General features: G+C 34.5%; 2 protein-coding genes across 3 annotated transcripts in view; both read right to left on the bottom strand.

The window, feature by feature from the left end:
* The window catches only part of LOC132560957 (prostaglandin E2 receptor EP4 subtype-like), a 29,794-nt gene extending 19,645 nt beyond the window's left edge, over positions 1-10,149 (bottom strand). The window contains exon 1 of one of the 2 annotated variants that reach the window (XM_060225674.1): positions 10,118-10,149. The gene's annotated coding sequence lies outside the window, so the exon portion shown is untranslated. Of the gene's footprint in view, positions 1-5,613; positions 5,795-10,117 lie in introns of those variants that run through there. The other variant, XM_060225667.1, reaches the window with a different exon arrangement.
* LOC132561276 (carboxylesterase 1C-like) overlaps positions 1,872-26,569 on the bottom strand; it is a 34,334-nt gene continuing 9,636 nt past the window's right edge. Inside the window, exon 3 of the mRNA XM_060226005.1 lies at positions 1,872-2,312. Coding sequence (XP_060081988.1) covers positions 1,872-2,312 — 441 coding nt within the window. The remainder of the gene's footprint in view (positions 2,313-26,569) is intronic.

Below are 26,569 nucleotides of genomic sequence, written 5' to 3'. Positions count from 1 at the left end.
TGTACAAATCTATAAATAAACTGTATAAACTTGGGTTTTACCAGGTAATACTGTACAAATCTATAAATAAACTGTATAAACTTGGGTTTTACCATGTAATACTCTACAAATCTATAAATAAACTGTATAAACTTGGGTTTTACCAGGTAATACTATATAAATCTATAAATAAACTGTATAAACTTGGGTTTTACCAGGTAATACTGTACAAATCTATAAATAAACTGTATAAACTTGGGTTTTACCAGGTAATACTGTACAAATCTATAAATAAACTGTATAAACTTGGGTTTTACCCGGTAATACTGTACAAATCTATAAATAAACTGTATAAACTAGGGTTTTACTAGATTATACTGTACAAATCTATAAATAAACTGTATAAACTTGGGTTTTACCAGGTAATACTATATAAATCTATAAATAAACTGTATAAATTAAGGTTTTATCAAATAATATTGTACTAGTCAATAAATAAACTTCGTAAACTTAGGATTTAACAAGGAATATTACAGTAAGTACATTACGGATGAACGTTGAAGTCTGCGATGGATGGTATAGAATATACTGGAGCGGTGCCGAGATACTAATATCTCCTGTCATAAAATGATCTTTGAAAATAATATAGAATACATAAAGTAAATCATGCCTGATTACAGGATGGTGAATATCACAAATAGATCGTGTACTATAAGTCTCCTTAAATAAAACAAGACAGTGAACAATTTTCCTGAAATCGTGACAATTCTAGAATAAATGCTTTAATAGATTAATGTACATCATTCTATCAAGAACTCGTGAAAGACAATTTATGACAGGTGCATAGTTAAATTGAAATTTAACGAGAAAAGCGGTGCCTTAAATACAAGTACAGGTAGTAAATCATCTTCAATACAATTTAACATCGTCACGTGAAAAATAATTTCAATACTATATATAAACTTTGACATAAATAGACTTTGTGTATTACATAGAATCAGTATAAAACAACATCTTATTCCAACAGACGATGTTTTAGGTTTATTTCAAAGGTAACATTCAGTTCCAGTAATTGATAAGATAAGTGAATGTCAGGTCCTGATAGGGAGAGGAGGGGGTTCACTAAGTAAACAGATTAATATCTAGTAGGTCTATATATAAACAGTCGGTAACTTCTACTGTATAATAAGGCACCTGTTGTATTCATTAACCCTACAAATTCTGAATATTGACAGAAATCACGAATATGGCAGTCTGACAAACCATCTTGTTACGTAATTACAAACACCTTATTTCTTTAATATACCTTAACTAATGTTTTCCTAACAAAGTAAGGTGATATGTAACATGTTTGTTCTCATTTTGTTCAAATCCATACAAATATAAGACGTATCTTTTCAGATTGACAAAAAGAACTCTGACAAATAGTATCGTGATGCCAGTAAAAACACTATTTGTGGTCTCGATATTATCAGGATAAGACTAAGAGTTTAAGACTAAGGATATAAGAATGAGAATGCAAGACTAAGAGCTATAGGCTTTGGTTATATGCCTAAGAGTATCCGTTTAAGAGAGAAAGAGAGTGTAAGACTTAATATATAAGAAAGAGAGGGTAAGCTTTAGAGTACAAGACAGAAAGCGTAAAACTTAAAGTATAAGACAGAGAGTGTAAGGCTTAAAGTATAAGACAGAGAGTGTAAGGCTTAAAGTATAAGACAGAGAGTGTAAGGCTTAAAGTATAAGACAGATAGTGTAAGGCTTAAAGTATAAGACAGAGAGTATAAGATTTGAATTAAGAGATGTTTCATTTCCTCCTTGTGTAATACAAAATCAGACGGATTTCATCCTCTTCATACTTGATGACCTTATTCTCATCGTTCTCGTTCCATAGTTTAATAGTCAATAGTCTTAATCTTCCTTTTGTTCATATCCTGTTCTCGTTTTTGAGTCGAATTTGTTGGCTTATTGACATTAATGTTGACTGAGGTTAAACTGTCATTGACCTCGATGTCATCAGATTTGTAATTGGCATTGATATCGAATGCATCAGATTTGTAATTGGCAGTGATCTCGATGTCATCAGATTTGTAATTGGCAGTGATCTTGAAGGCATCAGATTTGTAATTGACAGTGATCTCGATGTCATCAGATTTGTAATTGGCAGTGATCTTGAAGGCATCAGATTTGTAATTGACAGTGATCTCGATGTCATCAGATTTGTAATTGGCATTGATCTCGATGTCATCAGATTTATAATTGGCAGTGATCTCGATGTCATCAGATTTATAATTGGCAGTGATCTCGATGTCATCAGATTTGTAATTGGCAGTGATCTTGAAGGCATCAGATTTGTAATTGGCAGTGATCTTGACTTCGGATTGCCTGAGCTAAACCTATCAGTGACTTTCATGACAGTGTCGGATAACAATGATTTCAACGACACCGAATTAAGAATGTCATATAGACATTGATAATGTCTTACTGATCTTAGAGAAACATGTTGTAACTACTAACATAACCCCGGTATTGTTAATCTCAACGTTTCTACAACTTTCTTCCCATGCACCTTGAGGACAACACTTGCTATTAGCAGTTCCTAGAGCGTACTACGGTATTCTTTTTTAATGTATTACCTACAAAATAACTAGTTGTGAGTAACGAAAATGTGTTTAGTAGCACATATCGGCTTCTTTACAGCCATTAAATGATTTTGGATATCAGTTGGGTTTTCTACCAAAAAATATCATGCCCATCCCGCTTATAACCTCAGGATTATCAATGTTGTCAGTTTTATTGGAAAGAGCGTGCAGCAGGTATACTTAAAACCATTAAACTAAAGCAATTTTCCAACTTATCCAGTTTAACTGTTGCCAACGGAAAGACATGTTTGACCTTCAAACATACATGTTCTACTGCTGCTTATCAATGTACAAAGGGAGAATCTGTATCTTAAATGGCAGGTTTTAAGTAATCAGTGTTGGACTTGGAATCAGTCCACTATATTTAGACGCGGGTTAGATTCTTCTCAATCTGAAAGGAAAAATACAACTACTGAAGAAAGATGGTAAGCTTGATAGAAGACGTTCGGGACAGTGGGTTTACATTTATGTACCAAAATAAATAAACAACTTGACATGAAAATGAGTGCGTCCAACCCTCGGCGCTGAAGCCATTATCCAGTACTAGAATCATACGCGCACTGAGGAAATGATGTCTCCTCGAGATTCAAAGCTTAGTAATTCCCTCGAAATGCACAGATTTCGGGACACTCCGGGAACGTAATAGATCCAAGACTGGTTAACAGCGGTGGGAATCGTTCACATCATGACCAGACTAAGTGGAAAAAAATTTTTCTATAATAAATGTCAGAAAAATGCAAACACTTATAAGAAAACACGCTGTAAATTCTGAATAATCATTTAGCTGCTCACATTTTTATCACCAGAACGATAAACAAGCTGATGAAGTTATATAATCATAATTGAGAACGAATTCCGTCTAACAAGTTTACATTCCTGTCAGAGAAAACGATATCACTCCAATGGCGTCACTAGTATTGCAGTAACTACTTCAATCCTGACAAGTAAGATCCACCATCTTGATTTATTTTCACAAGGTGTTCCTATCATTTATTATCCATACAATACATAGTGCAGACGGCTTCTGTTCGCAAGAAATTTTCACTACAGAACTTTAAAATCTATCAGCATTGTTTAAAGACAAGACACGAATATGAATGCCAAACGCCAAAACTGACATGGCAACCGTAAATTGGTTATGGTTAAAACGTTACTAGACACCATTTTGTTGAAAATGAGCTAATGGACCACCACCGTAGTTTGTTACTAAAGGTCATACAATGAGACATCAGCATAACGTTGCAATTGTCACCTTTGCCCATTTTATCAGGACTTGAAAAGCAATCTTTTCCTTCCTGTTTCAATTTCGATTTTAAAAATACGTTTTGATATTAAGTATATGTTGTATAACACAGAGGATCTTTCATGAATGTTTATTGGTAAGAGATCAACGATGAAACGAGTATGTTTCATTCAGGCGAGGTAAAAGAACGAAGAACTCGTGAGTTTCATTCATCTTACATGAGATGGATGCAAATGTAAAATTCTGTTCATCACATTACATGATGTTTTTATAAGCCTTCGTGAAAACAACATTTTAATAGGCCGGCACAAAAGCTTAATTGACGATTCGACAGAATGTATATGACGCTATGAAGTTATGACGTCACAATGGAAACCATGGCCACTCTCAGCCAATCATATTACCTCTATGTCATACTACACGTGTAATAGAAAGTAACTCAGTGCTAGTATACCGACAGCAGGGTAGTAATGTGATTAAGTGTTTTATCAACAATTATCATAGGCACAATAGAGTTATAATGTTAAATGAGCAGAGAGCAAACACATTTTAGAGTATGGTAACTGTAATTGGTGTATTACGTTATGGTATCCTTGACATTTTATTAACTTTAGATGCTATCTACTGTTAATGACACTGTAGTGGGTAATGTGTTTAAGATTAGTTAAGTACTTTCTATGTGTCATTACATAGCGTAACGTTTTTTTATCTTATTTTTTGTTTTTATTTTTCTGTTTGTTGTTTCTCCGAGGTCTAAACTAATGACGTAAAACTTTATGTAGCAATTACTGTGTACAAAATTTACTACCCAGAGGTATTAATTATAATGTTGTTTACTTTGTGAAACAAATATCGTGTAATGAGACTTGAATGAGTTTGAAAGAGAATGGAAGAAATATGAATGACTATGAACTTTAATAATTTAGAGCAAACTCATTTTTATAAACTCTTTTCTTTATCTCTTTTCAGGATATGGTTTCATACTAATTCGTGTAGAAAATATTTTCTCCATACACACGTACGTTTGATTCACAAAAATCGTGTTTCCCTCCAACACACGGTATTACATGTTGATAGAGTCAATGAATTGAATACAACCCAACCGTGTGCTGTGGCTGTCCTCGTATGTTTCCACTGTGTTGTTTTCTTTTTAGAATGGGTGTTTCTATACACGGGTGTGCAGAAGATATTGATTTACACATCTGTTGTTGTTCATTAATACTTGCTACACAAGCATCGTACCGTGTCGGTATATACCCACCCTTCACCTACACAGTTTACATACATGTACAACTTTCTCTACGTAATTAAATTCGGCTGTATAGAATCATCAATGTTAACCTGGTGTCCCGTACAAGTAAGGTATCTTAATGATTTTTTTCTATCGGTCCTGAACCTTTCTCATACACAATCCAAAACACAGATTAGGTAAAACTAATAAAAATAAGTCCAACTCATTTGAACATGAAGAAAAACTTAACTTTCACAATCCATTAGCGTGATTAAAATATTTTTACCATACGTTTCTGATGGTGAATGTTTTCTTCCTACTTCTGACTACATATCGTTGATATTCATGACTAATTAATTCAAGTGCACAGCATTACAATGAGGATTAAGTACACACAGATAAACTATGCCCAGTATTTGATGTCTGACGGTGTGACTGTAGTAAAATGATAGTGATCCTATCTACAGGTAAAAACCGAATAGTAGTCGTAATAGCTTCATCGTAACAAACTGCATACTCACCATTTTCATGTCTGAAATCAGCCAGAAGAACCCTACACATGTCACCGGTGTATACATCCATCACAATGTTCTAAACATGTTAATTACTGTCAGGGTTCTCCAATTTAAATGTACACTTAGATATCAGGCGTTCTATCACCTCAACACACATACAAAGCAATGCACTTGTCACACATTGTCACACTAACATCGAACACATTAAAGCAGTCATGCTGATATATGGTGCATCCAGCCTGTGAGTCTGAAGGACAGAAGGCTTGCATGTCATCTGTCGCTAGCGTGTGTATTTATATGGGTTCCAGTAAACTCATGGTAACCGGAAGTGGACATTTAATATCTTTGCCACGTGAAATTTAAAAAAAGGACTCCAAAATCTAAGATAACCATCGCATGTTATGTACAGTGTTTTAACATACACAAATTTGTATTTACTTTGAGTTGTGGCTTTACATTGGAAGATTGACATGAAATGTACTTGTACACTTTGTTACACCATTGTATCCAAAAGGCGGCTAGTGCAAGTTAAAGTACATTTTAACAGTGAATCACAATCTGTTTTATATGATATTCCCTAAGTAATGTAGTGTGCTGGGAAGTTCCTTTTGTACTTACTAAGCACGTTAGAATGTGCCCTCCTTATTGTATTTACAAGCCATGCCTTCTACTTGAGAACACTTGTGACACTCTCAGTACACATACAGCATTCTCTATAAAATGCCTCTTCAGCCATGAAAACGAAACCTATATAGGTAATATTGAAATGATGTATTACTGTGAAAAACTATGCAGATAAGTGATTGTAAGCATACATCCCTAACACCGAAACAGAATTCTTCATCTAAATACCATAACTATGTCAACGAAACCCAGAGACTTGTCAGTGACTGTCTCTTTAAAACAACTAGGCCACATTAGATCGTACGTTTTTTAATTTGGATGAAACAAACCTTTAAAGCCTACAGGGACTACAGTATCATCAACATTAGCCATAGCAACATGGCGAATCTGTTTACCAGCTGAATGCTTGTTGCTGTCGATCTGACACAAGTAATTTGCCCCATGTCGAGACCAGTTTACGGGCAGTGATTAAATGCAATAGAAATCTCATACAGGAAGTAGAGCAGGAGCCAGCACCTTTATACTTTTACAAGCCTGTAATCCTGACAGGTATTACCCACTGCATTCCCGTAATCAGCATACACTACACTTGTACGTGATGTCATGCGTTGCTAAGAGTTCGGGGAGACAAGAAAAAGGGGAATCTGTTCTTATTTAACGGGTTGGCATCCTTTCGGTTACATAATAATCGCGTAGAAAAAAAGGGGATATCTATTTCAGCGTTATGTACGTGAAGTTTACTTGATTTTAACAGGGACAACATTAAAATCTACAAGTTTCAGGGAAAACCCTTTTACGTACACAGTAAAAAAAACGAGCAAAGATAAATACTTTAAAAGATATATTATTCCTAACTGTTAACGACAGTAAAATTTTACCTTATCAGAATCAAGGCAGCAAAAAGCATGTGTAGCTAGAACAAGATCAAGCGTTGTGTGTCTTCTATTTCACTAGTAAAATCCAGTTTATTCTGCAGCATACTTCATGTTTACAGACCCTACAAGTGCTTTTCATGAAATTCTTTCATATCTTAAAACCTAACTTTGTATTACTGTTTGCCTCTCTTGGAAAACAACGCTTCTCAATTCTGTTCGCTAAACTTGGACCGTGCTCAGTCACCTACTAGAAAACCAAAATGTTGGCACTAAGCATTTCTGATTAGTCCTAGAAGTCGCCCCTAGGTTTCTAAAATACAGGTTATAAACATCAGTGGCAAGGACGAAACAGCCGTGTGATGCTGTGTAATTAATTGTTTGGCTCTACTGTATCTAGTTCTAAAATTATTAGGTGACATCCACCTGTGTTATACATTCTGATAGAAGGTTAATGTTTTCAGAAATGAACATTCTTAATTTCCACCAATGGAGTGTGAGTTAAGATAATGATGATGACGAATTTCTGTTCTGGGTGAACATCAAAAGAGTGAACAAGAAAATGTTACACAAGACACGTGTGAAGTTAATGAACAGGGCAGGTTCGTTTAGTAGCTAGACCGGTTAGATGAAAAGCTGCAACACCGAAACATTATTACCAAATATTATTTCGTCTTTGCGAAAATGGATATGTTGTGTAACTGTAGGTTTCTTTATCTATAAGGAATGCTTTGTTTCATTTCTCAAGCAGAAAATATCAGGATTCAAATCAGAATCAAAATATTATTTACTGTTATAAATCGGTGGTTGTAATTTTGATACTGATAATGCTAGCATGTAATTTATTTACTTTTAGAACTTGAATTGTTCGGTCTTTCTGGATGTAGATTGAAAACAATAAAAAAAAATGCGGACATGTGAACAAAATCTAAACAAATCGACGAAACTATAGGAAAATGTTAATCAAAGATTTGAAGTAATTAAAATGGCACGTTTCCAAAGGGGGAACAAGGCTAACAACGACGAAAACGTCGGGTATGATAATAAACATCAAACACGTCCATCTTCATATCGCTCAAGAAAACTGCAATTTCCTAATGAGGTCGATGTGACCAACATAGAAATAATCCATAACCTCGGTCATTCTGCATGTTTTGAAACGCGATGGTGTGGGTTTATTTGTCACCAATCGTCACCAAACGAGGATATCGTGATATTAACAACAAGTCCTTGATTTCGAGTAAAAAATGTGATAGGTTATAGGAAGTACGGAGGTTTTGTTTTTAAACTTACAATAGTGAAATAAAATAATCATTTCTCCTCTTGGAAAGCTGACCCTGTAAGTTTCGTTGAAGGAAAAGATCGAGGTAAGATTTCACAGTCGGAAAATTTATTTGTTACTGGCTTTAGACGTCCTTTATACAAAATACGCTCTAGTATACTTCACAACAATAAAGTGGTATAACCGTTCACAACTTCGTTGAGTTTGAAAATCAAATGTTCATACAAAGGAAACATTTTTCAGTAGAGGGTGTTCAAGATTGGTCAGACTTTCTTTGGAGTTATTTAAATGCACATACCATTACGTCTTTCTCAAAAGAGAATGACTTATCCCATGTTCTTAATTTGCTAGCCTTTGGCCGTCTTGATTTGATAACTTTCAGCCGATGTCTTATAGAGAATTCACCTTATTGACCTTCACGAAACTGAACATTATGGAAGCTTATTATGTCATCATTTACTACTTCTTGTTCAGCTGGACCATGCCTTTATGGAGTAGATCAAGGACATATTTCTTCAGTTGAACATTATCAAAGAATGGCATCGGTGGGTTCAACATTACAAATGATGTTTTGCAAATCCACGGACATGGGAACAAGAAAGTTTAAATTCATCATAAAATAACCCTCTTTCAGTCTTCTGACACCAATTCAGATTTTTTTCCCCTTCTTTTTAGTCAAATGAAACGCATTTCTGGCATTTCTGCGGTAGCTTCCGTTGCGGTCATTGAAGGTCTCATGTATTTCCTGTACACGTGACTGCACACTCACACCAACAGTACCAGCTGTGTCATAGCTAGATGTTTAAGTAAAACAAAACCTCAATAACTTGGACATATTGTCTTTGAGTACGGTACAACTTCCTTCACACAGTGCAGTTGTAGCAATATTTACATGCATGCCATGCCATGCACATCGGTGCCCTATTAAACATTTAAACATGTACGTGTGTCTGATGTTGAATATCTTCAATCTGTACACTGTAGGCAATAATATCTAGGTATCATTAAGGTTCTGAGTGTTGGATCTTGTTTGATAGTTACAGAAAATAACATAAATTTTTTCTCCGCAATAAAAACGTCTTTCGTTATATAGTGATTGGTTTATTGGTCACATTGAAGATCTTTAACATACATTCTACGTCAGAAATGACGTTTTCCAGCTTAACGGTCGGTAACAATTCGCTTGTGTGCGTATCGTATCCAATTTCAGTTTGACTTGTGGTTTTTATTCTGATTAAGGCACTCTGCCAATTCACATTTAACTAACCAAATCAAGGACGAAGAAAGGTTGGGAGAAATCATGCTTGACCAATTAAATGGAAGAATACGCGGATGTCAATCAGTATTATTCATACATATCTGTTTTGTAGATATTTATGGTAAAATATAACATAACATTAGAATGGTATTAATCCAGTACATCTTGATTAAAATAAAACTTCGAGTCGTTAATTGAAATGTACTTTAAACATCAATTAATATAATATAAAGTACAGATGTGAGTTTAACTAGCTATTTATAGGTTCACTATTTTCAGATGTATTCGAGGATATCTGCATAGTGCAACTTTTCCTATTTCATCTCCGATTACTAAAACGTGCAATGTATCTGGTTTGGTTTGTTTAAAACCGGTATGATCTATCATATTAATAGTAAAGGAAGAAGCTTTTCAATATACTACATAGTTATTAAAGGTTTAGGTTATGATATCAATAAGTAAAATGATACTTACGATTGTAGATAGAAGAATGGGTTCACTCAGAGTTAATCCATTACGGGAATGCTTCCTGCTCCTGTAGCTTTGTGTTACCGTGTGTATTATATCTTTGGTTGGACAGCTGCAGGGCCTTTCCGGCTCTCTATCAGGTCGGCAAACACTCATGTCAATAACATACAATGGGCAGGCTGGGTCAGTTGTAATGTGATTCTGATTATTGGTGAAGTAATTAATACCTTACAGGCTAGCGGTATATACATTGATGTCCGAACCGCTTGACCACTCTATTCCCCCGAACGTTCACATTTCATTATCTAACAAACAACTATAAACGATATATACGAATAATGTGGAAATATTGCACAGAAGAAAATACCACCTTCTATCACAAATTTGAGATTAGATAGAGTAGATAATGAACTCGTACTTCTTAGTGATACTAAGGGCCTAAAGTGTTGAAATCTAGGAGGCGACTGAGGAAATCGAAAATTGGTTGCAATAAATAGAAAGGAAGAAGCATATAAAAATTAAAAATCGACATCATGCTAATTTCGAGAATGCCAAATATGTTCACATTACTCGTAATACGAGTGATACACTTGCGGTCCTATTTAACCCATCTCATTAATGTTAAGTATACCTTAAACTCCTGGAAATTATTTGAAATTCAATCAGTCATTATTGTTTATTGAAATGCCACTTAAACTTTCTGTAAAAACGTTGGTGATCCATAACGTGTAGATCATAGCTTACAAACATTTAAGTGTATCTACTGGGTGTTAACTGTAAAATATGAACAACGTTAATGTGAAAGACCATGAACGTTAAGAGACATTAATGAAGTTCATCTATTAAACAACATATCAAATGCATTAAATCATGGACTGGGTTTGATAGTGTCATTAATTTATGATATGCATAAAGTAATCAACATAATTTGAAAACTTGAAGATATGCCATACTTTTAGCTAAAAAGGTATCTCGAAAAGATACAGAAATCTTTTAGGAAAATATGTTAAATACTTATTACTAGAGTCAAACGTGACAGACATTTAATAATCCACTCTTCTTTCAAACATATTACACACTTACTCAACATTTGGGAAAAAAAGCAAAGTTAATTAGGGCATCTTGTTGGATATTTTGCGCCAAATCGAACAAGTGATTAAGTATAGGTATATAGTTACACATTTTTGTAATAATACGACGTCGTTGGTGTTAATTCCCACATCATGGAATGACTACCACGTCTACAGAAATGTTAATTACATTACGACTTTACGTGTTAGTAGTCCGATGTTGTAGATTCATTATTTCTATCTGTGCAATATGTCTGTCTTTGTCATGTTATATGTACGAAGATGACGTTACAAGTAACATATGTTAGATATATCGTCGTTTTGTTATGTTATGTTTAAATGGCCACAATGACTATTGACTATTCTACCGTATGTTTAGTTATGACGTATTTAAGTTTAGAAAAGTACAACACAGATTTGCGGGTTTTCGAGATTTAATATAACTATCAAAGAATACTATCTTAGTGAATAATTTGATAGATAGAGAAAACCATGCCTGTATGGTTGTGTTGATTGTCGAATACATGTCTCCCCTAACTGTACTATACCACTAACCTTAGAATCGTACTGTTGAATCAATATCTTAATGTGATAATCACCTATATGGGTTAAAACAAATCTCCTAACCTAACCATCATGGCCAAATACAGCGTAACGTCTATATCAATTGGTCACATTGTACGTGCCGGACATCTCTCCTAAGGAATAAAACCCCTTAATTGATTGGTGCTGTGTATTGTGTATTCTACCACAGCTTGCTATTGCGTTGACTGTTGTCAAATATTTACACTTTCTACCATATGACGTTCCAAAGTTTTATATATGAGCATATTCACAAGTGTTTGTGATGACGTCTTTACAATAGTGACGTCACAATATTCTAAAAAAAATTGTGAATCCTTGCCAGCTTAACTTGGATCTTTATCTTAACGAAATATATATTCCAAATCGAGAAACCTGATAATTTACTTACCATTGTCAAAACATTGTTATAATAACACTTTTCGCTTTCAAAATATTGTGATAATATATGACCTCATTAGTGTATTGTTATAAAATATATTACTTCGATATGACTACATCAATATATTGTTTTTATATATAGTGGTTATATATGACTATATTAATATATAGTTTTAATATATAGAGCTTATATATGACAACATCAATTTATAGTTTTAAAATATAGTGCAAAGATATGACTATATTAAATATTGTTTTTCTACTTTATTGTAACAGTGCCAATTCAGCATAACCTGTTCGAAACCACTCGTAGTATCAAATCACATGTATAGCGAGTCTTCTGCAGGGACAAGGGTATAGGGACTAGGGTATAGGGACAAGGGTATAGGGACTAGGGTATAGGGACAAGGGTATAGGGACTAGGGTATAGGGACTAGGGTGTAGGGACAAGAAAACGGTAGGACATATGGACGATATGTGGGTAGATGTTACAATTGAAACATACGAAATGAGACGAGTTATGGAAGGCTACAGCACCGCACACAAAACACTGAAAATTAGACCCATCATTGGTAGTAGCATTATAGAAATACTACAAAGATATAACCACACGCTGGTATATCACAGGATTCATATGTTAACGTCTGCTATTCAACTACACATAATTGTAAATCAACGAATTATAACAAGGTTTACAGCTACGTTTGAAGTAAGTTGTTTCTGTAATTTTCAGCTCCGCGTGTTTCATGTCCTATTATGTTGTTAATAAAAGCTGAGAGAAGGAACAGCTGTTCGGAAAGGGTTTGTTCGTCATTGGTTGATGTCCAGTAATAGGTTTTATCACTAGTTATACATGAAACTTCAATAGGAGGAGCTCACACGTACGTAACTATAGAAAAAAGACAACAAACAACTTTGGTACACACGTGACTATTACTGAAGACTTTGTTTATACAGTGTAAATGTTTTGCGTTCCTACTCTGTTCAACAGGAAATGTTCTCCTCTTGTGCAATACAGGAGGAACATATCAATACTGCAATACAGTAAATACACAATCGACATCATTGTTTAACACCATACTGCATTTAACAGTTTGATATTTCACCGTGCAGAAAAGGGCAGTGAAATTTTAGCGTGATACGGGACGGATGACATAAAATCCTCTGGCAAAGCAACTTTCCCACAGGAAAGTGTCCTGTTTTATAAAAGGGAGTAATCTGTGCCCGGTACTGCAGTGAGTACAGGATGGCTAAAATATTTCATCCTTTAAAGTAGGAAGTACAGAAAAGATTACTTTATCTCACTCCTGCAGTCTAAATATTAAAAAACCAGGATCTATTGTGAGAGGTAAAAGCTGTTTCATTTTGTGTTTGGAGTCCTGCTTGTTATGTGCGTTAAACAATAAAATAATTGCTTGTTTTATTTTTCAGTTGTATTTCAGTTTGAGGCGGGAAGTTTCTCAATTGTTTCTAAAGACTGGTGTACAAAAAACCCGATTTTCGATACAACTATGGTGGGTATAGACACAAGTATAACTTACACTGAGACTTTTAAAAAGACGAAGAAGAGTAAGCATCTTATACGTGTGATGTCTTGTATATCTTGGTCAAATTAGGTATAGGCCTGAAAACGGAACCAGGTTCTTACGAGACACCAATCATAAACAGAGATCGAACCCACTATACATGGAAATTGAATTTCCTCCATCAGGTATCGATGATGACGACGATAAGCTTTCTTTCCCAAAGCCTTTACAATTTCACTTTTATGGAAACCCTTGATTGGAAGCCTGACTTGGTGGTTAGTACTTCTGAAAGGCTGAAACAACAATCTTTACACGACTAAGGAAATGATAAAAGTAACGTGTGAAACTAACTTGATGTTCACATAGTTGATTGACCGTTTCAAGCACTTATAATCATGACCAAGTTCTTCACATAGTTCGGTGATGCAATTTCCTTACACAGAAAAGCAATTACGTGCTCTTGAAATTCACCCAATGATGCTGAAAAGACAGAACAACATTGAAATGTACTTTGACGACATTATGACGTCATTTAAATAATAATAATTGTTGGCTATTTTGACACGTGCAGCAGTCAGTGCGTAAAATTCATCAGAGAGTATCTGATTACAATTTAATTCAAGGTCGATATATATACATGATAATATATATTATATTGATCAATAGCGGTCTGTGTGGTTCACCCCACGTCAGTGTTCCTGGTATTGACGAAAAATTTTATACCGGTTTGTAAATCAAATAGTTCGCGATAACATCTCATCTAAAACACCTTGCCAATGGTAAACAATGGACAGTGTTCAAATCAGGAACCTATGTGCGCTTTCAAACTACGACATTTAAATGAAAAAAAGTTTGTTTGCGACATGGTACAACACAGGAGCATGTCTTTGTAAAAACATTGTGAACTAAACATGAAAAGGTTAGCTGCCTTTTGAAATATCATCAAAGAAACAAACATTACAACAGTAGATAGACGTGTAATGTTCTTTGATATAACTACGAGCACTAGACAATAAAGGTTTAGTATGGTGGTTAACGATGATATTCTCTTCTTTCCCCAGTACGATGTTATTGATGCAAAGAATATTGATATTTCATACTAAAGTAAAATGTTGTCGACAAATATATCACAGACATAATCTATTTATACACAATTATGACCACAACATTGGCCTTGGCCTCAAGACTGCTAAACAAAAATAGAGTCAGCCCTAGATTATCTTGTTCCTAATAAATTGGAAATCAACATTAAGTCCTCTCTGTCTGTCTGTCTCTCTCTCTCTCTCTCTCTCTCTCTCTCTCTCTCTCTCTACGTGTTATGGAGATTTTAGCTGCACCTTTCTCGATAATGTGTAAATATTGGGTATACCCATATAGGGTTTGTTTACTGTATCTCTCATAGTTCGTAATGTCTTATCCCACCGATTTCACATTAAGAAACAGGTGTATTTGAATAACAATCTTGTGTTTGAACTTTGATTTCCTAATTCAATACGATAAGCACTTTCATTATCTTTCCTTCGTATATCTACGTCACATTTTGAAACGTATCACAATGTAGAATATATGTAGATAAACTGTGTACAGAATTTCTGTGAGATTTATCACCGACGTACAAATATTTGGCCCTACACATATGTCAACTGTTCCAGAGTCAACGTTATACGTCGTTCAAATGTTTCGTAATATAATGACGTAAAGTACCTGTAAATTTGAATCTTTGCAATATAATATGGGAACCTGTCACGTTCAGTGACGTCATCATCCTGGTCAGTGATTGTGAGAATAGTGTTTTGTGAGTTAACGTTGTCAACATGTGAATAATGACCGCCAAAGATAAAGTTTGAAAAAACGTGGACAATTCCTTCACAGACAGAATCAGAACTTAATCAAACAAAGCATCGATAAAACAAAACGTGGTCATTAAAAAAGTAACTCGAATCAAGAATATTTCTCGCTACCAATGCTCCGGACAAGTGAATCTTTCTCAAAACGTGCCTATCTTCTAAACATCCAGTTGTAGAGGGGTAAATAATTCTGATTTCATGTATATAGATTCCGTAAAATCCAGTGCGTTTAAGGAAAAGACTTTCAACAACCTAACGTCTACTTCAGTACCAAGGAATCACTACAACATAATATGTCTCTATGGTAACATGATATTGTTACCATAAAATGTGCAGGAAATGGAATGGTAATGTGTACACATAACGATCATGTCATTTACATATTATGACGGCACTCATCATCGCTACAGAAGGTCATTGTTGAGAATGATCGAAAACGTGAATCGAAAATCTCTGGCTAAAACTGTAAACCGAAAAATAAATGAATACATGTATAGAATGTTTCATGTTACATAATGAAGGTGGTTCCCGCTTACAAAGCTGCATGTGAGAACAGTATCATAAAATTATAAAATAAATATGTAAAAACTGTACAGAACACACAGAACAAATAAAACTGACAATATATACATCGAGTTGGTTGTTAACAGCTTCCGCAAGGATTTTAATATTTAAAATGTTAAAAGACTTGGAAGGCTGGAGCATATAATGTCATGGTGCTTTATAAGGACCATACTTCACCTCAAAACTGAACTGTTTTAACGATTTCCCGTGGCCTTTTCACTTATTCACTATGAAAAAACGCTTATACGTTATAAGAAATAATACACCATTGTGAAAAAATCTTGCTTTCTAAGAAATAATATTGGGCCAGATGTGCACGATTGCTTTTCACAAATACAACATTTAGTTACAAAAGACAAGCTACAAACACTTAATACACATTGAATTGCCCATTCCATGAAAACTACGTGTCATAATGGCTATGTCTACAACTACAAGTCATAAAAGGCCAGCTGTCCACGACAATCTGCACGAGAAAGCCTGCTCTCAACAGGTACAAGATGCAGCTGACGGTATGCAAAAATACAAATATGTATGTAAGAGATTTGAAAAGGGTGTCCAGGGGTTACATTCAGTGACGTAGGCTAAATGTGTGCCCACAACAACACATATACATACTTTGCCTACATTAACACATATATATACTTTGCCCACAAAAACACATACATATGTTTTGCCCACAATAACATATATATATACTTTGCCCACAGTAACACACGTAAATGATTAGAACCCCCAACCCACACCCCACACCCCACAAAAAATATGTAAATGATTTCTAAACCAGCATCCTGAATACTTACGACGGCTTACTCAGAACACATAATGTTAAACAGACACAAAATACCTTCCTCATAAGTGATTTTTCGCAATAAATCACGCAAATGGTCTTATCACAGCTTATGTAAGTTATCCGACCATAACAATACAGGGAAAATGTCTGAATGCAATACTGTTTGTAGAGACATAGCTGACAATAACATCAAAATGCTTTGCCTGCAATGAATAAAATAAATAGGTGGTGTTTAATTACGTACGTAAAAGTTTTTGTCTTCGACAATCCATATAAATAGTTTGCTCACATGACCATCAGTGAAAGTCAATGTTTAGTTTTCTATAAATATAGAATGTTCAAGTCGTTATCTAGAACAAAGTTTGCCACAGTCATCTCTGTGTTATGTTAGCTTCGAACAGTTCGTTATACAATTATCTTGCAAAAGAACAATGAAGATTGGATGTATAACACTCTTTGTGTCTCATTTTGTCTCTTTCATCAACACCTGTTTGTTAATAAAGATGACAGTTTAAAAAATATGAAGATACTCGCTTCGATCATACTACTGATATCAATATGTCTTTATAAAGGGTTTAGTTCCTGCTGTTCGGATACAGATAGTATTAAAGGGAATTCTAATCTACAAGACGGTGGCTCATGTCAACGGTACGACTGTCGTGTTGGCAATTAGCGTCTGTCAATGTTTACATGTATAAAGCCAACGGTAAACATGACACTGGCATTTAATCATAGGATAAATGATAACACTCACAGTCCCTGTGTAAACTATTCTAGATTTCAATAGAACAAAACTTACCATCTTTTTGGCTGGGTGTGTAGTCCAAGCGTGCTCCTGGTGTGAATTTTCAGAGGAATATGAAATAAAACAAATTCTTCAACGCTCTCCTCGCATGAAAACGATTATCCTAAAAAACCTGGGATAAACTCCTCTCCAGTATATCTCCTACATAGTTTAAGATATTACAGTACAGTAATGGTCTCTTAGATGCCCTCCTGAATGCAAATAGGGAATTATCTTTCGTGCTGTCTGTCGTCTTGATGTCATTACGAATAAAAGACCTGACGTCCATGGCAGTTACAGCATACTTCATCACACATAACTACTAGAATATTTGCTCGAAGAGATATGCAGTATTTACTCAAGATCGTAGTGTTTGAAGACGAATTACTTCATTCCAGTATTTACTGTCGCTTCCAGTCGCCAAACAGTGTTCTTTGTCTGAAGTAGGTCCAGGTTTTGTAACAAAATTGAGATAAATGTTGTAAGCGATACCGGTGATAGTATATATATAAACGATGATCAAATAATAATAAGTATCGTCATAGATCAACAGTGTAGCATGAGCTGTGCATCAATTTTAAACAGCATGTAACGACTCTAACGAGTCAGTGAAAACACCAATTGGTCAAAGAATTACTGCAAATAAAAACAAAAACAAAAAAACGAAGCTACTAAAACAAGAAGAGTCCGAGTAACTGAAAACACAGTGTCAGAGTTACTGAAAGCACAAGGAGTGATAAAGTCACAGAAATACAAAGTGTCTGAGTTACTGAAAGCACAAGGAGTGATAGAGTCACTGAAAGTACAGAGAGTCAGAGTTACTGAAAGCACAAGGTGTGATAAATTCACTGAAAATACAAAGTGTCTGAGTTACTGAAAGCACAAGGAGTGATAGAGTCACTGAAAATACAGAGAGTCAGAGATACTGAAAGCACAAGGAGTGATAAAGTCACAGAAATACAAAGTGTCTGAGTTACTGAAAGCACAAGGAGTGATAGAGTCACTGAAAACACAGTCAGAGTTACTGAAAGCACAAGGAGTGATAGAGTCACTGAAAACACAGTCAGAGTTACTGAAAGCACAAGGAGTGATAGAGTCACTGAAAACACAAAGTGTCTGAGTTACTGAAAGCATAACGTGTGATAGAGTCACTGAAAATACGAAGAGTCAGAGTTGCTAAAATCATTAAGTGTCAGAGCGGCGTCACTGAAAACACAGTCAGAGTTACTGAAAGCACAAGGAGTGGAGTGACAGAGTCACTGAAAACACAGTCAGAGTTACTGAAAGCACAAGGTGTGATAAATTCACTGAAAATACAAAGTGTCTGAGTTACTGAAAGCACAAGGAGTGATAGAGTCACTGAAAATACAAAGTGTCTGAGTTACTGAAAGCACAAGGAGTGAAAGAGCAACTGAAAATACAGAGAGTCAGGGTTACTGAAAGCACAAGGAGTGATAGAGTCACTGAGTCAGAGTTACTGAAAGCACAAGGAGTGGAGTGACAGAGTCACTGAAAACACAGTCAGAGTTACTGAAAGCACAAGGAGTGATAGAGTCACTGAAAACACAGTCAGAGTTACTGAAAGCACAAGGAGTGATAGAGTCACTGAAAATATAAAAAGTCAGGGTTACTGAAAGCACAAGGAGTGATAAAGTCACTGAAAATACAGAGAGTCAGAGATACTGAAAGCACAAGGAGTGATAAAGTCACAGAAATACAAAGTGTCTGAGTTACTGAAATCACAAGGAGTGATAAAGTCACAGAAAAACAAAGTGTCTGAGTTACTGAAAGCACAAGGAGTGAAAGAGCAACTGAAAATACAGAGAGTCAGGGTTACTGAAAGCACAAGGAGTGATAGAGTCACTGAAAGTACACAGAGTCAGAGTTACTGAAAGCACAAGGAGTGATAGAGTCACTGAAAACACAGTCAGAGTTACTGAAAGCACAAGGAGTGGAGTGACAGAGTCACTGAAAACACAGTCAGAGTTACTGAAAGCACAAGGAGTGGAGTGACAGAGTCACTGAAAACACAGTCAGAGTTACTGAAAGCACAAGGAGTGGAGTGACAGAGTCACTGAAAACACAGTCAGAGTTACTGAAAGCACAAGGAGTGATAGAGTCCCTGTAAATATTGTAATTTTACCTAAACTTCATAAGATTTTTTGATGCGACAGTGAATGTTTATCAGGACCATGTGGTATTTATACCCTTGACCATTTAAAAGTTTTATCCCTTTCATATATCATTAATTAATAACTACAGTGTAGTTTACAATGTAGTTCTAGTTTCATCATTTATGTTAACTTTGTTTACTTCAACCCCTAGCTTACTCTACAGAAACAGTAACAGTGCTTGGAAAATGCTAATTTATAACGAATCTGGTAAAATAATGAAGATTAAAAAACTGCACGTTTGACATTACGACCACATTAGTTGGCATATAGACAAACATGGAGAAAAGTAAGTGACCATAGAAATTTATTGTTGGCCTTATAATTTGAAAATATATAAAGTGTTTGTATACGTCGTTCCATCTGTTTACTAAGGACGTTTGCTTGGTCGTGTCGGAATAAAATCTAGAATCTTTGAAAACGGCAGTTGTTGTTTAAACCTCTACAAAAAACCAACGCAATCAGTACAGTTTTTACTACATTGGTAGGATTTTAATATGTCAGATAAAGACACAAATAAGCACGCATATCACTAGGATATTGTAAATTAATCCCTCCTGGATTTCCAGCATCCCTTACCACTGGCAACGTGTAAGTCTGAACTTAGCTAAAACCAAGAGGGATGTATACTGGTATCTTTTGATAACAGTAAAAACTGCATATCATTCCTTTAGTAAAATTCCTATCTATGTACGTTATCAGGTAACATCAAACGTACCTCTTCACTAAGCTTTGCGATTTAATTATACATCTGTTTAAAGATTTGCTAATGTGAACCAGAAAATAACATCTCATTATACGTTGTGTGGGTCTATGTGAAGTTGTAAACTTGATATTCGTTGAAATCAGAAAATCTATGGGACAGGACGATATGTTTCCCGTGTTATAAATTATTGTACCTGGCCGTGTGTTCTGAAACCTTGTATAATAAAGGTGTAACCTGATCCATTAATGTTTTTGCCGTTTTTAAAACAAAAACTTAATACATTAAATAAATATAAATCGTATTTGTTATAGTTAAACAAAATAACATTTTTGGACACTTGGTAGGTGCAACCAATCGCAATTTTTTTTATTGCTGTGCAATGACATTTTTTAATCTTCACATGTGTATTTCATTTGTAATAATTAAAGATCTCCCCATCAGGAAAGATAAACAACAAGCGCATCGAATAAAAAAACGTCATTATTCATGGTACTCCTGTGCAGCGTAACTAATCACATTTCATCAAAGTCGTCATACATTACCTGTGCCTAGAATAACGGTTTGTGGCGCAAGGAGTTCGCCATGTATTTGACTTACAAGGGGTGTTGAAGAAACATAGAGAAAACCTAACTTATTGTTAAAATGCAGGATCGGTATTTGTCGAAGTAAGATTATTTTCTTGCTTAATGTTTGGCATACCTTCTGTTCGAAGATTAAAGAATATCTCTTCGGGTTTGGACCCCCTTTACTCATTCCTGTTTTAAAAAACGTTAATATACCTTCATACCTCCAATATTTGTAGATAAAATTGCAACAGAAAACGTTACCTTCATGTTGTACATTTCAATGTAAGGACAATATTCATAAATCTATAAAAAATATTCTTATCGTGGTAAACCTAATCTTCAGAGATAACCTGATTTCCGTACAGAAACTGGCATACTGTCTTTGTAGGCATGCGCAGTGAAGATAATTATCAAGCCGGTAGTTGATCATTAATATTAAATAACCAATACCCTGACAGTTTACACGGCAAGTATTTATTCTATTCCCTTTAACTACTTTTACACTTCATTTTGTTTTTAACCTCATTTTTCAATGTAACATTGCCCATTGCAGTTTAAACGTAAAAAATACATGCACACCTATATGTAGAAGTTACACAATAGCATCCGTTTAAAAACCATTTTACAAATAGTCTGTTCCTTAATTTACGTATTAGAGATTATAAGTCATTACCACTCAAACTGTTATTATACATTTTAATTTTTGTTACAACTTACGTTGAGGAAATCTGGAGCGAAAAGTTAATATTTATGATGGGAGCTCGTAATTTAAATTAATTACAATATGAAAGGAAATTATTTGGTAGCACAGAGGGAGTATCATGGCCTTGATAATAAATCATAATACGAACCACGAGAAACGAATAGGCATGTCGTTCTCGTATTCCGAACTCTATACCAGTTAATGTGTTTAGGTCTCTGGAGAAAAATGCATAACGAATTTGGACACCGATATTAGAACACGATGGTTGTCAGGATTCGATTAGCAGAACGTCGATCCAATGTCATGTTGAAGCCTCCAGTGCTCTCATTAAAATATTGTTTCCTGTATTACACCCGTAATTTGACTCTAGATGTCGACTGGCACCTATACAACATAATTCTATCACATTTATAATTTAGACTTCACCATTTTATCAAATATAATGCCATACCCACCCTTTTTTCTAATGTTACACCACAAATATAATCATATTTCAGTAATGGATTTTGCAATTAGATTTAATACTACCTCATTTGACCGGGAAATGTTAGATATAAGATTACAAGATAAAACTGACATATATAATTTTTAGATAAGTCAGCAAATATATATATATATAATTATAAAACTAGTAGAATAATAGGCCAGGTAGGAATAAAAATCATTATAGCATTTAAAAAGGTTACCCCATACACATATGGCAAAGAATCTGTGCTAAAATGAGGAGCATATACAATGCGTTAGAGCGAAATATGTTATTTAATGTAATGAAGTATCAAGAAAGATTTATTCAAAATAAATTTAAAAAGTTGGTTACATTTTGGTTGTAAAGAAAGTTGCAATTATTTAATTCACAACGGAAAACATAAGAGATTGAGTCAGCGAAACATTTGTGATGAACACGAGATTACAGATTAAACACTTAACCTCCCTTGAGTTTTAAAACGGGTTAAATGTCCTTGATTGGATAGATCCAACATGCAATGTTACGTGAAAAAAGACTACAATAACACGATAGGTTCAACTGGAAGATTGCTATTTCAAGCTTATCTATACCATGCTTTAAAGGCACCCTTGTGGTGAAGGCCTCATTTTACTGTTTAGTAAGTCATCAGAACTGACACGCCATAGATATAACAACTTTTGTTCTATTGCTTGTTATGAACGATAAGAGTTTCCTTCTGTAGATATAGCCCGTTGTAGTTGACTATCCTGGTATATTGTATTGGTGAATGATACCAATACCGACTCATTATACATTGGAACTTTCTAGGCAAAATGATTTTCGAGGACGAGTTTGATGTTTTGTTCACCATACTTAGTCTTACTGTATATAGTGTATACAATGTTTCACCATACTTAGTGTATATAGTGTATACAATGTTTCACCATACTTAGTGTATATAGTGTATACAATATTTCACCATACTTAGTCTTAGTGTATATAGTGTATACAATGTTTCACCATACTTAGTGTATATAGTGTATACAATGTTTCACCATACTTAGTGTATATAGTGTATACAATGTTTCACCATACTTATTGTATATAGTGTATACAATGTTTCACCATACTTAGTGTATATAGTGTATACAATGTTTCACCATAGTGTATATAGTGTATACAATGTTTCACCATAGTGTATATAGTGTATACAATGTTTCACCATACTTAGTCTTAGTGTATATAGTGTATACAATGTTTCACCATACTTAGTGTATATAGTGTATACAATGTTTCACCATACTTAGTGTAGATAGTGTATACAATGTTTCACCATACTTAGTGTATATAGTGTATACAATGTTTCACCATACTTAGTATACAATGTTTCACCATACTTAGTGTATATAGTGTATACAATGTTTCACCATACTTAGTGTAGATAGTGTATACAATGTTTCACCATACTTAGTGTATAATGTGTATACAATGTTTCACCATACTTATTGTATATAGTGTATACAATGTTTCACCATACTTAGTGTATATAGTGTATACAATGTTTCACCATACTTAGTGTAGATAGTGTATACAATGTTTCACCATACTTAGTGTATATAGTGTATACAATGTTTCACCATACTTAGTCTTAGTGTATATAGTGTATACAATGTTTCACCATACTTAGTCTTAGTGTAGATAGTGTATACAATGTTTCACCATACTTAGTGTATATAATGTATACAATGTTTCACCATGTTATAGTGTATACAATGTTTCACCATACTTAGTCTTAGTGTATATAGTGTATACAATGTTTCACCATACTTAGTGTATATAATGTATACAATGTTTCACCATACTTAGTGTATATAGTGTATACAATGTTTCACCATACTTAGTCTTAGTGTATATAGTGTATACAATGTTTCACCATACTTAGTCTTAGTGTAGATAGTGTATACAATGTTTCACCATACTTAGTGTATATAATGTAAACAATGTTTCACCATACTTAGTCTTAGTGTATATAGTGTATACAATGTTTCACCATACTTAGTCTTAGTGTATATAGTGTATACAATGTTTCACCATACTTAGTCTTAGTGTATATAGTGTATACAATGTTTCACCATACTTAGTCTTAGTGTAGATAGTGTATACAATGTTTCACCATACTTAGTGTATATAGTGTATACAATGTTTCACCATACTTAGTGTAGATAGTGTGTACAATGTTTCACCATACTTAGTGTATATAGTGTATACAATGTTTCACCATACTTAGTGTATATAATGTATACAATGTTTCACCATACTTAGTGTATATAATGTATACAATGTTTCACCATACTTAGTCTTAGTGTATATAGTGTATACAATGTTTCACCATACTTAGTCTTAGTGTATATAGTGTATACAATGTTTCACCATACTTAGTGTATATAGTGTATACAATGTTTCACCATACTTAGTGTATATAGTGTATACAATGTTTCACCATACTTATTGTATATAGTGTATACAATGTTTCACCATACTTAGTCTTAGTGTATAAAATGTTTCACTTTACTACGTTTTAGTGTGCACTTAGTACACTCTTTCGCCATACTAAGTCTTTTGTCTATAGCTTTCATATTGGCAGAATTCTGGCTCGATTTCTGATTGCTCAACACGTTAAATATTTGTCTGTAACGTATATTTTATGCTCCCGTGCTTATTAAATGTCACCGGGGTGAAGTGTTCCCGTGATAGTAAAACTTTGGTACATAGTCCAGTAAAACACGTTCACTTTGTCCATTGTGAAGCATTCCGCCTCACTTAAGTGTATGGGTAATATACACATAACTATACATCTTACTAATGGCTAATGTGTAATATGACCAAGTTCACTGCGTTTAATCCGTTTTAGGAGACACTCAGTCAGAAAGTATATATGGAACATATATATACATACAAACACACACATATATATATGAATATATAGAGAGAACCACCTGTATGTATATATATAAAGGCACCAGTCTATAATACCACCTGTATGTATGTATCACCAGTCTATAATACCACCTGTATGTATGTATTACCAGTCTATAATACCACCTGTATGTATCACCTGTCTATAATACCACCTGTATGTAACACCAGTCTATAATACCACCTGTATGTATGTATCACCAGTCTATAATACCACCTGTATGTATCACCAGTCTATAATACCACCTGTATGTATGTATCACCAGTCTATAATACCACCTGTATGTATCACCAGTCTATAATACCACCTGTATCTATGTATGTATCACGAGTCTATAATACCACCTGTATGTATGTATGTATCACCAGTCTATAATACCACCTGTATGTATCACCTGTCTATAATACCACCTGTATGTATCACCAGTCTATAATACCACCTGTATGTAACACCAATCTATAATACCACCTGTATGTATCACCAGTCTATAATACCACCTGTATGTAACACCAGTCTATAATACCACCTGTATGTATCACCAGTGTATAATACCACCTGTATGTATGTATCACCAGTCTATAATACCACCTGTATGTATGTAACACCAGTCTATAATACCACCTGTATGTATGTATCACGAGTCTATAATACCACCTGTATGTATGTAACACCAGTCTATAATACCACCTGTATGTATCACCAGTCTATAATACCACCTGTATGTAACACCAGTCTATAATACCACCTGTATGTATGTATCACCAGTCTATAATACCACCTGTATGTATGTATCACCAGTCTATAATACCACCTGTATGTATGTATCACCAGTCTATAATACCACCTGTATGTATGTATCACCAGTCTATAATACCACCTGTATGTATGTATGTATCACCAGTCTATAATACCACCTGTATGTATGTATCACCAGTCTATAATACCACCTGTATGTATGTATCACCAGTCTATAATACCACCTGTATGTATGTATCACGAGTCTATAATACCACCTGTATGTATGTAACACCAGTCTATAATACCACCTGTATGTATGTATCACGAGTCTATAATACCACCTGTATGTATGTATCACGAGTCTATAATACCACCTGTATGTATGTAACACCAGTCTATAATACCACCTGTATGTATGTATCACGAGTCTATAATACCACCTGTATGTATGTGTATGTATCACCAGTAATACCACCTGTATGTATGTATCACCAGTATAATACCACCTGTATGTATGTATCACCAGTCTATAATACCACCTGTATGTATGTATCACCAGTCTATAATACCACCTGTATGTATACCACCACCTGTATGTATGTACC

Source organism: Ylistrum balloti, unplaced genomic scaffold (genome assembly GCF_031769215.1).
Source record: "Ylistrum balloti isolate Yb309-2 unplaced genomic scaffold, AGI_CSIRO_Ybal_v1 Utg369668, whole genome shotgun sequence".
NCBI lineage: Eukaryota > Metazoa > Mollusca > Bivalvia > Pectinida > Pectinidae > Ylistrum > Ylistrum balloti.
Note: the sequence above shows the minus strand (reverse complement) of the source record. Positions and strands in the feature narration are given on the sequence as shown.